A 13868-nucleotide genomic window follows, 5' to 3' on the forward strand; every position below is an offset into this window, starting at 1 on the left:
CCCAAAGAAAGGCAATGCCAAAGAATGCTCCAACTACCACACAGTTACACTTATCTTACATGCTAGTAAAGTAATGCTCAAAATTCTCCAAGCCAGGCTTCAGCAGTATGTGAACCGTGAACTTCCAGATGCTCAACCTGGTTTTAGAAAAAGTGGAGGAACCAGCAATTAAATTGCCAACATCCGCTGGATCATGGAAAAAGCAAGAGAGTTCCAGAAAAACATCTATTTCTGCTTTATTGACTATGCCAAAGCCTTTGACTGTGTGGATCACAATAAACTGTGGAAAATTCTGCAAGAGATGGGAATACCAGACCACCTGACCTGCCTCTTGAGAAACCTATATGCAGGTCAGGAAACAACAGTTAGAACTGGACATGGAACAACGGACTGGTTCCAGATAGGAAAAGGAGTACATCAAGGCTGTATATTGTCACCCTGCTTATTTAACTTATATGCAGAGTACGTCATGAGAAATGCTGGGCTGGAAGACGCACAAGCTGGAATCGAGATTGCCGGGAGAAATATCAATAAGCTCAGATATGCAGATGATACCACCCTTATGGCAGAAAGTGAAGAAGAACTAAAAAGCCTCTTGATGAAAGTGAAAGAGAGTGAAAAAGTTGGCTTAAAACTCAACATTCAGAAAACTAAGATCATGGCATCTGGTCCCATCACTTCATGGCAAATAGATGGGGAAACAGTGGAAACTGTCAGACTTTATCTTTTTGGGCTCCAGAATCACTGCAGCTGGTGACTGCAGCCATGAAATTAAAAGACGCTTACTCCTTGGAAGGAAAGTTATGACCAACCTAAATAGCATATTCAAAAGCAGAGACATTACTTTGCCAACAAAGGTCCGACTACTCAAGGCTATGGTTTTTCCAGTAGTCATGTATGGATGTGAGAGTTGGACTGTGAAGAAGGCTGAGCGCCAAAGAATTGATGCTTTTAAACTGTGGTGTTGGAGAAGACTCTTGAGAGTCCCTTGGACTGCAAGGAGATCCAACATGTCCATTCTAAAGATCAGTCCTGGGTAGTTCATTGGAGGGACTGATGCTAAAGCTGAAACTCCAATACTTTGGCCACCTGATGCGACGAGTTGACTCATTAGAAAAGACCCTGATGCTGAGAGGGATTGGGGGCAGGAGGAGAAGGGGACGACCAAGGGTGAGATGGCTGGATGGCATCACCGACTCGATGGACATGAGTCTGAGTGAACTCTGGGAGCTGGTGATGGACAGAGAAGCCTGGCGTGCTGCGATTCATGGGATCGCAAAGAGTTAGACACGACTGAGCGAGTAAACTGAACTGAACTGAAGCACAAACTTAAGTTTTTTGTTTTGTTATTTTAGTAAAGTAGTTTTCAGTTTTATTTTCCCAGTTCTCTCCTCAGCAGTGGAACAACAGAGTGTAACTTTCTCTAGCTGCTGGGGAAATTTCTTAGCACTTGGAGGAAACTGTCGGCTTTCAGAAATGAACAGTCCAATTTCCACTAAAATTCAGACAGAATCGAAACAACAAAAAGCAGTTTAGAAGAGGTTCAAGCCAAACAGAAAAGCAAACTTTATAAAATCAGTTTTCTGGCACTTTTCTTCAAGTTAATTTCCTAGTTTCAAAAAGTCAAAGCACAACATTCCTACTTAATATTATATCTGTAGGTCTTTTATTGTTTAAATTGTACAAATTTTTCATTATTTCAAAAGTTCTAAGAACCTCTTTAAATTTGAGGAGTTGTTGAGCATAAGCTAGATTTATAAGAAAGGCCAGGATTTGGAAACTGCTCCCAATGTTTTGTAAAAGATCTAGCACTTGCCAGGTAAAGGATGACCTTAGTTGATGCAAACAGAGAAGGCCTCTGTGTGCTCACAATACGGTAAGCCACAAACCTGAGATTCTCCAGCTGAATGTATGCTGCCACCAGAATGCTGACTTTCTGCAATTTAAGGAAATGGGACAGAGAATCTGGCCTGTCGGGCCCGTACTTGATCAGGTTACGGTGTTCCAATGTCCAGGTTTGTCAGAAAAATTGATCTTCTCAAGGTATTCAAAATTGATTTCATTCTAGAGGGACTGTATCATATAAACTAAATTTTCAAATAAACTTCTGTATTCATTAGAATGGTGGATTTTCAGTTTACAATAGAAAAATGCCTCCTCTCCAGTTAGAATTCTTAGATCCCATTACTACCTCCACCTTGCTTGGTGTGCATGAAATCATGGTCTAAGGAAGAGATTCTAGATGAAGTTTAATAACAAAGAACATTAATAGTTTGTTTATTTTTAATTATGCTGACTAAATACTGCTACGTGCTTGTTCTTGGCACCCTTCTTTTCTAGACTAGCAGTTTCTGTTTCTCTGTGGAGGACATTTTTCCTTTTGACATGGTTTTGTGCCGTTGATCAGCTGTTGCTTTAGACAGGCCCATATACACCACCTTCCTGAGTCTGCCCCCATTGGTATATGTGTGCCTCTGGTTTTCATTCCTTCCTCAGAGGCTGACCATGTTGCATTCTCTACAGCAGAGAATTTTTCTTAGCTTCATTCTTGGGCTGTCTTTAAATTTTTGGAAGGCCACCCTCTTGCCTCAAGTGCCTTCTCTACCACCACTTAGTTCTTTTGATTAATAAGTAAATTTTAAATGCATTTTAAATGTTTTTAAATGCATCTACCTCTGAAAGGCTTTTATTGATCGGTATATTTCATCTCTCTCTCTTCGAAATCAGTCTGAGATCCAGTTGAGTAAAAATTGCAGCTTGATGGTATAAGGGAGAAAAAGTGAGGAAACAAGTAATTTTGTAATGTGAAGCACTGTTATGGAATCAGATTCAGATAAGAAACTGCTTTCTCTCTCAGCTTTTGGCGGTGGTGGTAGTAGCCATGGAAATAATAGATGCCTTAACAGGATAGGCACAGAGGTATCTGTACATGTCCTACTCAGAACAAGTACTTTGAAAAGTATAAGCAATTGTGATGGAAACATAAATTGAAACCTGGTTGTGAAAAGTCTTAAATAGGGACTTGGAAAGGAAGAACTAATTGGCAGTTTCATCCGTATTCTTCTGAAGGGATATAACCATTTTGTTTTTTCTGTCACTTCTAAGGTTTGCAGTCCTGAGCAAGATGGGTAGATTGGCCTGGCTCTGGTCGTGAGACATGCCTAATTTGGGGCAGGACGGGCCCCTTGATTGACGATGGTCCCACCAGCATTGCACACAGTTACTGGGGAGGAGTTCTCTAAAGGGAAAAGGGAAGCAAGAATGGGGGAAGTCAGCAGACTGGAAAAAAGCACTGTGATTGTATCTAATTAGAAAAATGTCACTGGTGGTATTAGGATGCTGAATTAGAAGAAATCTGGATTCATTTGGATTGATATGTATTGGTTCTGAAGTAGACCTATGGGATGTGTGAATATCATAGCATACAAAAGTGTTTGGAGCTCTTGAGTAGAAAGACTATGTCATTTATTCAGCAAATAATCACTAAGTGTCTGCCATGTTCCAGGAACCATTAAGGCAGTAAACATAACAAGGTCTCTGCCCCCTTAACATTTTATTGGGGGAGACAGAAAATAAATATACAGTGTGTTGGGTAGAGATAAATACTTGAAGGGAAATAAAGGAGAGTAAAGTTAGTGTCTGTGGTAGAGGGAAGCGTGCTTTTCATAAAGGGTGGTCAGACAAGACCTCTGATAAGAGACAGCATTTAAAAGAATGGAGATGTGTTTTTCTGTTTCAAAACTTCAAAGAAACATAAGCTGTGATTGATAACAATAACTTTAAGAAAAAATTATTTTCGCAGCCTAGGATGTGGCATTGGATATGGTTATTTGCATCGAATACCTACACGCCCATTTGAAGAAGGAAAGAAAATTTCTCTTCCAGGACAGATGACTGGTACACCGATTACTCCTCTTAAAGATGGGTTTACAGAGGTAAGGTAACTTTACTGCCTGATTATGTCATAACTTTCCACCGAGATGAGTTGATGTGTGTGGTGATTGCACTTACTGAAATTGGGCAGATGAGTTAAATGCTGACGTGTAGGATTTGAAATTCTTGTAGGATACCTAGATGGGTAACCTCTGATTCTAGATTTCAGGAAAGAGGGCAGGGCTAGAGATAGAGATTTGGGAATCATCAACATAGAGAGGGTAATTTACCCAATGGACATTGATTTAAAAAACAAACAAACAATGAGTTGGGCTTGGGTGGGTTAGAGGAACAAGGCTGGAATCTTGACTGTTCACAGTATTTAAATGGATGGGCAGAGACAGGAGATTTAGCAAAGGATGGTCAAGAGATGCCCAAAGGGAGAAAGCAGAGTGTCAGGAAAGCGGGCACAGGCAGCTGTGTGAGGAACTACAGAGAAGTCAGCGAGGAGGAGTGAAAAAACATGTCCTGGGCTGGAGCAGGGATGCAGATGCCGACTGACTGGAGAGAGGGGGTGACTGGTGCGGGTTAAGGTGACGACAGATGGTGCTTATGATTTCAAGGAACCTGATTGAGAAAGCAAGGAGAGCTAGGGGTGTGGGAACAATTATATGATCAACGTGAGGCTGTTTAAGGAGTATGAGAGGTATTTGTACAGGCTTAGGGGCTTTTAAAATGTTTCCTGTGCAGGCCTTACAGGACAGTTAACTCTTGCCTGCCTGACTAAATAGAAACCAAACAATCAGAAAGAAAATGCTGCGGTTGTAAAGAAAGGGCTGCTGTCATTTTATGGTTTATGGTTTGGCCATCCCTACTTCTAGAGGAAGTGAAGAGGAGCTGTGGGAAGGTGTAACCTCTCCTCACCCCACCCATTGGCTCACGGCCAGAGCCAGCGTCGTTACATTTTCAGACTCTTACTATCACATATGCTGCCCCAGTCAGTGCTTTCTGCCGTGTAAGGCTCTGCGGGCAGTTAGAAAATCAGATGGTGAAATGGCAGCTGGGGAGAAGGGCCATAATGCAGGTAGTGTTGAAATGTGCTGGAGGACACTGGAGCTGGAGGAAGATGGAGGATTCAGGGGTGAAATCTGAAAATCACCCATCCACCCATTTGTAGAGTCCATACAGATTCATTCATACCCCTACCCCATGCTCCCGAAGGTAGAGATCTAGTTCCCACATTCATTCATTGATGAGAAAAGATAAGGGGGACTTGTAAAGCTAGACATCATAAGAAATTTCTAAGGAATCTTTCATGGTATTAAGACTTCAGCTGACTTCTTCCATGAACAGTGAAAATTAAAAACAAAAATCTGGCTGAGAAATCAGAGAAGAGGAAAAAAGTGGTGTTTTAAGGGTTGAGTATAATCATTTTGGCTGGCTAGGAAGGAGAAGAAAGAATCTCCTGGTGTCAAAGTGGCTAGAACAGTGTGTGTGACGGGCTAGATGCCATGTGTTAAGAGACCAGAAGTGACAGGATGGGGAGATGTCTACAGCGTCACATCCTTGGCACCTTTCAGAATTACGAAGGAGTATCTGAAAGCCAAAGTGCCAGGTGAAAAGTTCTGACGGTTTGTACACGATCAAAAAAGTATCTGTAGGGCCAGTGAGAGCCAATATGTATATTTTAAGTAACCTTGAGTAATTTTCCTTTTTTCTTTCTATTTTTTGGAAGGTCCAGCTGTCCTCAGTTAATCCCCCGTCTTTGTCACCACCAGGAACTACAGAAATTGAACAGAGTCTGTCTGGACTTTCTATTAGTTCAACCCCACCAGCTGTCAGTAATGTTCTCAGTACAGGTATGCAGAAAATAGATTTCTGTCTTCAGTCTGGTTTGTTTTACATGGTATTCTTTTCTGTCCCAAGCTGTAGAATTTTAAAAATTAATTCCAGTGTACTTTGAAAACTGTCAACGTGCTCTACATTGACAGGCCCTATCTGTGAAAGCTGGCAGGTACTAAATGACCACATGCGTTTAAACCTCTTCTCAGCCAGTGTTAGACCGTGGGCTTCTCTGTGTTCTACCTTTAAATTCAGTTTAATTGCTCTATTTACTCAACAGATGTTTGCATATCCCCTAGCTAGTGTACCCTGGGGATACAAAAGTGAGCAGTTTACCATTCCTTTCTTAGGGGCCCAGTCTTGCTCAGGGGACATGCTCCTGTCTCTTCTTTTTCTGTACTCCTTGTTTTACCTACTGTACTCCATTTTTGCGTGTTTTAGGTTTTTTTCAACAACTTTATTGAGATGTAATTCACATAGCATATAATTTACCCATTTCAAAGTGTATAATTTAGTGGGGTTTTGAGTATATTTGCAGAGTTTTGCAACCATCACCTCAGTTTAGAACATTTCATTACCCCCAAAGAAATCCTGTACCCAGTCACTCTTTTCCCCCAGTCCCCCAAGACTTAGGCACTTACTAAATCTACTTTCTCTTTCTAGTCTAAATATTTCATTAAATATGTGTGGTCGTCTGTGACCTTTCTCTTGTGGCTTCTTTTACCTTGAATAGTGTTCTGTTTTCCAAGTTCATTGATGTCATAGCATATGTTAATACTTTATCTTTTTATGTTTAAATAATGTTCCATTGTGTGGGTATGCCACATTTTGTTGATGGACATTTGGGTGGTTTCTACTTTTTTGGCTATTATTGAATAATGTGGCTATGAACATTTGTGTACAAGTTTTTGCATAGACATATGTTTTCATTTTTCTTGATTATATACCCAGAAATTAGAATTGCTTGGTCACATGATACAGTTCTTAACTTGGTATGTTGACATAGTTTATTTTTCCCTTTCCTTTTTTTAAATATCTTCATCATACCAAGAGTATATTATATACTCGATCAGTGTTGAATAAGTGGATAAAATACTGCCATGGTTTCATTTTATTAGTATCCTTTTATTCTTGAGCTCTCTTTTTTAATATTTGTACTCCAGATCTGCTCATATTCCACTTTGTTCTGGAATGGACTTAAAACAACCCATCAAGATGCAGATAAGGTCAACAGTATGGTCCCTAGAGTTTGTCCCCTAGGTTGAAATCCCAAGTCTTTTCAGAGTCTTTGTTTTCCAAGATAAGTTTGAAATTTTTATTTTTTATAAAAAGTTAAAAATTTGAAGCATACTCAAAAATAGATGAATGTTAATAAATACAGATATTCATTTGTGTAAAAAGAAGTACAACAGACCACCCAGCTTCACCAGTTATTAATATGATGACATTCATCCCTACCCCCTACTCTTTGCTGAGTTTTTTTCCTAGCTTTATCAAGGTATAATTTGTGTACTATAAAATTCATTTACTAAAAGTATAGAATTCAATGATTTTTAGTAAATTTATGGAGTTGTGCAGTTATCACCAGTCTAGTTTTAGAATATTTCCTAAATGAAATTAAATATTAATGTCATCAGTATCAAGTCATAGGTATATTTGGAAGAAATTTTAAAGTTTATTTCATCAAGTAATATTTGAGGCCTTTTTGTGAGATTGAGTTTTTTTACTTATATCCCATCAGATATAAGAAGTGGTCCTTTAGTTTATTCTTGAATAGACTTCCCAAGGCAGCAACCCAGTCTGTGTCTGATGGCTCTCACCTGGCTTTACAGTGAGAATTCCAGTGCATATGAGAGCTCTTCTGGCTTTAGGAGATAGCTGATGTCTCTTCACGTTGCAGTTTCTATTTTAAATCTTCCCTCACACATGACAGTTGTACTTGTGTTGTCTTATAAGCACATGCACTGAGATCCCTGGTCTTATTACACTGTAGAGAAATGGGTTATTGAATAGTAAAAAGAGGTATCAATAAATGAGAAATTCCTAAAGGAGATTGAAAGAAATCAGCATTTTTACTTTGAGTGAGTAAATTTAGCAGTATGACATGAGAAACCACTTTTTGTTAGGTATTTACTTTTCAATCTTTGCTTTGGTTATATTGCTGGAAAGTAGCCCAAACAGCCATCTGTGGGCTTGCACAGAGTCGGACACGACTGAAGTGACTTAGCAGCAGCAGCAGCAGCCCAAACAGTAACTGTAGAAACATAAAAGTGTGTGTTTTTTTTTTTTTAAAAAAACTTCACTGTGGATTTTCAGTAAATGAGTATATCATTTTGAAATGGCATTAATCGATATGACCCCCTCATACTTTCTGTCTCCCTTTCTTTTTCTGCACCTCATCAGAATGTAAATTTCCTGAGGGTAGTGATTTTTATTTTCTTTATTCTGTAAGTTCCTCGGTGCCTAGAACGATGTCTTGACATATAGCAGGTGCCCACCCTGCCGCCAAACTTGAAAGACTAAACATACCAACCAACCATTCAACACCTTTGAGAATCAAATAAATCAGAGAATTCTCTGTTTGGGAACGCATGTACACCCATGGTGGATTCATGTCAATGTATGGCCAAACCAATACAGAATTGTAAAGTAAAATAAAGTAAAAATAGACAAGTGAAAAAAAAAAAAAACAGTATTATAAAGATCCAAATAAATACACTATTAATTTGAACTAAAAAAAAAAACAACAGAGAATTTTCTTCTGATTTTTCATGCCTCCAGTTTCTGCAGAAAAGTAAATACGTGACTAAATAAATTTATACAACTGTCTGAAAATAGTTGCTTCATACTTTTAGGCACAGTTCACTTTGGCTTTAAGCAGATCTCTGTAAGACAAAATCAAAATCCATGTGCCGTATTACTGTTGTTTGGATATCAGTGAACTTCTCACTTGAGTAGCTGGTAAGCGTTAATAGATAACCTTTATTAGGTGGTATCCTAAGAGTTACTTGAATGTAAAGAACATAAACTCCTCAGGCTAACATCAGTAAAAATGGAAATGCATGTCACAGAACCAAGGCCAGAAGGAAATGGAGATTCAGGAAGGTCATCCTCCCCATCTGTGGAGGTCCACGTGCTCTTGTCTCTTTCAGGCCATCCACATCATTCTCTTTCACAGAGCAGCATTCACTGTTTCACGGAGCACATAGCCCCCTGCAGCCCCAGGGTTACATAACCTTTTAGGTCAGGAGCCCAATAAAGATTGACTGGAATCCTTGTGTCTCATTTCCAAAATTCCGAAACATTTTTCTAATCCAGCCCTTTTCAGGGGTGAAACTCATACCTGGAGTTACTTAGCTGGTCTGGGCTTGCAGAGCCCCCCGCCCCCTTGGCCCATGCTCTGCTAACAGCCCTTGCGAAGAGCTGAGGGCAGAGCAGGTGGATGAGCTGTGGAGTGACACAGCTGGAGGCCAGCTGACTGAATGAAGTCTCACTGAGGGAAGACCTGACCGTGGCGGGAGGGAAGGGGCTGAAGACTGTCCAAGATGGTCTGCTCGTTCTTTATCAACTGAAATGTTTCAAAGGCTGTGCTTTTATTTTAGGTGTACCAACAGTACCATTATTGCCACCACAAGTAAACCAGTCCCTCACATCTGTGCCGCCAATGCCAGCTACTACATTACCAGGTAAGCCGCAGGAGACATGCATGTAATAATAATAGCTTTATTGGTATTTTACATCTTAGAAACAATGAAAAAAATTTATCCCTATGTGGTGACTTTTTACATGTTTTATTCTCATTTTATCTCTGCTGTAACTTCATGATAAGTGAGAGCAACCGGCAGTGAGCTACAGTCACCAGCTAGTCAGCTGCTGAGCCCTGGGCTCCTTAAACCTAGCCCACCATCCTCTCTGCCCCCAAGCAGCCTGAGGCCAGAATAAGGAGTGTGTAGATGTTCCATTCGTCAGCACTTCCTTACTAAGGGCATTCTGGTCAGTGCTTAATTAATACGACATTGTATCCTAGAGATGAGCACTCCTTGCTTGGGTCCTTAGTAACTCTAATGTTAGGTGAGATTTTTGTTTATTTCGCTTATTGTTCCCAGTGAAGACCAAGTCCTTTTATCTATAGGTAGGGATCAGATATTATTTCAGTGATCAAGTATAGTTGGCATTGTGAGAGCCTTTAATTGTATGGCTAAAGATGTTACACAGACATACTAAGCCATTAACGAAATGTGAGCACACACAAAATGATAAAGCAAGTGTGATAAAATGTTAATATTTGAGAAATTTGAGTGAAAGATATACATGGGGATTCTTTATTAGCAACTGTGAGTCCGAAATTAAAAAGGGAAAAGGGGAAAAAAAAAAGGCTGAGAGAGTGTAAACCTCAACCATCAAAGAAAATCAGTCCCTTATTTGCTAAGATAAATCAGCTTCTTCTCTAAGACACTTAGGCCGGCATCACTCTTGCCCTGGGTTCAGAGGTTTGTTTTAACCCTTACTTACTTAGCCATCTAATCACGTAGGTACAGAAAGATGCTTCACTGGGGAGAGATTTTTGTTATTGTTGTTACTGTAGTTATGGTACAAAACTGTCACAGGGTAAGTGGACTTCTGGTATTTTCACTTTGAAGTGGGTGGTATTTTTTTCAACATGCAAGGGTTTATCTTTGGCGCTTTATCTTTTGTTCTCTGCCTTCTCTCCAGGTCTGATGCCTTTACCAGCCGGTCTCCCGAGCCTGCCTGTCCTCCCCAATCTCAACCTGCCCACCCCACCTGTCGTGCCAGGCGTCAGCTTACCAGAACTCGTGAACCCGGGTATGTTGCCCATCTTCCCATAGGACTCTGTCCAATAAAAAGTTTTCTCCAGGAAAGGCAGTCCTCTATTTCAGTCTTTTTCTGGCAAGGGCAGATTCGTTTAACAAACTTCAGCTGCTTCAGATATAAATTAATCTTTTTTATTTAAAAGGGTTGAAAAAGAAGAGGAGGAGAAATGTTTTTGTGATGCTCCTCTGCCTGGCTGCCCATCCCTCCTTCTCTCTCCCTCCTGCCCCTGACAGCTCAAGCTCTGTAAAGGCCAGCTGTAGAAATAAAGAGCAGTGGTGTGGCCTCGCTGAGCTGAGTGGGATGGGAGGTGTGCAGTTTGTCCAGTGGCAGTGAATGAACTCTCTGTGATTCTCTCTATTTTGGGCAGCTGCCATCCAGGGACTGGTGGTACCTGTGTTTTGCGTGGCTCAGGCTGGCTCAGCTTGCTGCGCTTGCTACTTGATAAATATTCTTCATTTTTTTAATTGAAGGATAATTGCTTTATAGAAATATTCATTATTAATGTTTTTATAATAAAAACTGCAAGGTTTTAGCTAAAAATAGTTAAGTTCACAGATATTCAAAGTATTTACAGTCAGATTTTATGCACTGATGAAAGCGAAGCAGCAGTGTCCCCACGAGTCTGCTCTTCTGGTTAATGATCGCCCACGTTAGCTTTAGCTTTGAGATGGCCACACGTCAGGGTTGATTTTAATTGCTGTTCCCAAGAATTTGGCCCATCGTTGATGTCAGGGAATGATCTTATTATACCACAGTATACATTGTCATGTTACTGTTTAGATCATAACAGCCCCTGTTGTAATGCTTATCATCTGTATATATTCATTACTTGTCCTCGTTAATCTGTTTTTTGCTTTTTGGCGCAATGGGTTAAAAAACGAAGTCAGTAAAATTCAGGCTAATGTTTACTGTCTCAGCATTCCCTTTGTCTTTTTGGGGGATACCCCCGTATTCTTAGACTTTTGGCTTTGCCCTTTCTGCAGGTTGACAGACTGGGCCACAGGTTGCCAAAACCTGTTTTACAACCTGCCTTCCTTTTGTTTCTTGAAGATGTAATACTCTTTCCCTTCATTCTGTGTTTTAAAATTCTTAAATCTGCCAAGTATACGCAGATTTATCAATCAGAGGGCTTGAAAAAAGGCTGAGTACTCTGGCTTCAGGCCTGGCCCTGGTGCCTCCTGTTCCTCTTGTCTGTCCAGAGTGCAGCTGAGAGTCAACCTACAGTTTGCTTGAAGAGCAGAGTTCTGCTCAGCACGCCGTGTGTTGCCTTGCAGGCAGATGGGCTCCTGTCCATCCTACCCAGGAGAATCATGTCTTCCCTGGGCTGGGCTGAGTCACACGAGGGAACCTTTGCTCTGGGCAGCTGGTCCTATGGTGAATATTTAACTGTGTCTGAGCCTCCAGCCAAGGATAATCAGAGATGGTGATTTGTGTTGTCGCTCCTCAGCTTCCATTTCCTTAGTGAAGTGCAAATGAAAATGATTGTGTGACTGGGACTGTTGCCCTTCTGTGCTGGGAGGATGTATGATCTCTGCCTTTTTGTCCTAGGTTTGCCACCCCTTCCTTCCCTGCCTCCCCGAAGCTTAGCAGGCCTCGCGCCTCTCCCCATGCCATCCGAGTTCCTCCCATCATTCCCTCTGGTCCCAGAGGCCTCTCCCGCCGTGGGCTCCGCAGAGCTGCTGTCCTCCGTCCCACCCGCCGGCAGCCCACCCTCCGACCCCGTCCCAGCCACGGCACGGGCAGACGCCGCCTCCGCACTCACTGTGGACGTGACACCCCCCACTCACAAGGCCCCGGCTACTGTGGAGGACAGAGTCAGCGACTCCGCCACAGCCAGCCAGAAGCCCATCTCAGCGGTTACGGTTACAGACGCATTTGCCTCTGAGTCACCTTAGCTTTGGACTGGTCTTCAGAATTGGCGTGGTGTGCTTGTTTCACCACAGGAGCGTGTCTGGAAATGCAAACTCTCTTTAATTTCATACTAGTTTGTACCGTTTCTGTAGGCATCCTGTAAATAATTCTAAGGGAAAACTCAGCAAGAGGATGTGGGCTTGTATTCTGCCAAGTGGGAGTGCGGCTCACGGGCCGGGGAGGGAAACGTCAGGAAGTGCTTGTATTTTAAAACCAAAAAGAATTGTAAGGGTGGCCTGCTGCCAGGTTTCCACTGCCGTTCTTGGGGTGTAGCTCTGTGGGAAAGGTGGCGACGGGGTGTTCCCTAGGCTCCCTGTCCTCCTGCTGCTCCTTCTGCAAGGAAATGTAATATTTTATGCCTAATACCCACTCGCAACATTTCTTGTATTTTGTAAATCATTTGCAAGAATGCAGACCACCTCACTAAGCCGTGAAACAAAAAGATATTTTCCTTTTGGTCTCTGTGAGTCACATCTCTATTAAGGTTTACACGAAAATTCCAACAGAAGATGTTAATTAAAGTTAACACAATGTGCACTATTAATTGAACATCTTTTTATTCAGCCTATACACAGATATTTGTTTTGAGCTCTCAAAAGTACTCAGACAACATTTTATAACTGCTGCTGTTGCTTTATACGTCCACTAAAAAATGGCATTTAAAAAGAAATAAAGGAGATGTTGCAGTTGTAAACCAGAAGGTGGCACTTTGTAGCTACTTACAATATTATAGCTGTACTGGGAAGCATAGATACAGCAATAAATTACAGTACTTTTGCTTTTCTTCTTGTGGTACATTTAAATTAAAACTCCTGATTGCCATGGTGCAGTCATTAATCTCCAGTGCATCACAATGCATTCATGTAATTCCTTGTCTGACCTTTGCTTTCTCCTAAATTTTCTAAGAGATGGTAAGTTATGTGGAATTGATTTATTGAATGAAATTAAATGCATATTATATCTCTGCTTCTTAAATAAGATGAAAGCGATTCGTCAGTTACTGACCTGGCACGGGCGTGAATGTTGCCGAGGAGCAGCGAGTAGAATAGGGTTGCTGAAACCCACCTGGAAACTAGGGTTATCAGTGACCACCAGTTTTTAGGATAGAGCCATCTCTAGGGCCAGGTTTATATTTAAAGTAAATGACAAGAGAAGGCTCCATCCAGCCCAGGTAAAATTGAGCACGTTGTTATTTCTAAAAGATATTCATGTTTTTTAAAAATGTTAAGGAGTTACCTTAATGGGAAGCAAGTAAGTAATTTTTGAGCTTTAAAGACAAATTTTTTAGCAGTAGCTTTTCTAAAGCAGCGATTCTGAACTCTTGTGAGGTCATCTGAGGATGACAGCAGCCTGGGACCATCTGCCCAGAACAGGGTCGATAAGCACAGAAAACACGCTGAGCCCTGGGA

At 41.2% G+C, this 13868-nt stretch overlaps 1 protein-coding gene across 3 annotated transcripts in view; it reads left to right on the top strand.

Moving 5' to 3' along the window:
- The window catches only part of GORASP2 (golgi reassembly stacking protein 2), a 31318-nt gene extending 18075 nt beyond the window's left edge, over positions 1-13243 (top strand). For all 3 annotated transcript variants that reach the window (XM_040229324.1, XM_040229323.1, XM_040229322.1), the window contains exons 6-10: positions 3803-3935; positions 5609-5732; positions 9318-9401; positions 10429-10539; positions 12097-13243. In XM_040229324.1, coding sequence (XP_040085258.1) covers positions 3803-3935; positions 5609-5732; positions 9318-9401; positions 10429-10539; positions 12097-12443 — 799 coding nt within the window. In that variant the 3' untranslated portion in view covers positions 12444-13243. The remainder of the gene's footprint in view (positions 1-3802; positions 3936-5608; positions 5733-9317; positions 9402-10428; positions 10540-12096) is intronic.
- The last annotated feature ends 625 nt before the right edge of the window (positions 13244-13868 follow it).

Source organism: Oryx dammah, unplaced genomic scaffold (genome assembly GCF_014754425.2).
Source record: "Oryx dammah isolate SB20612 unplaced genomic scaffold, SCBI_Odam_1.1 HiC_scaffold_27, whole genome shotgun sequence".
Lineage (NCBI taxonomy): Eukaryota > Metazoa > Chordata > Mammalia > Artiodactyla > Bovidae > Oryx > Oryx dammah.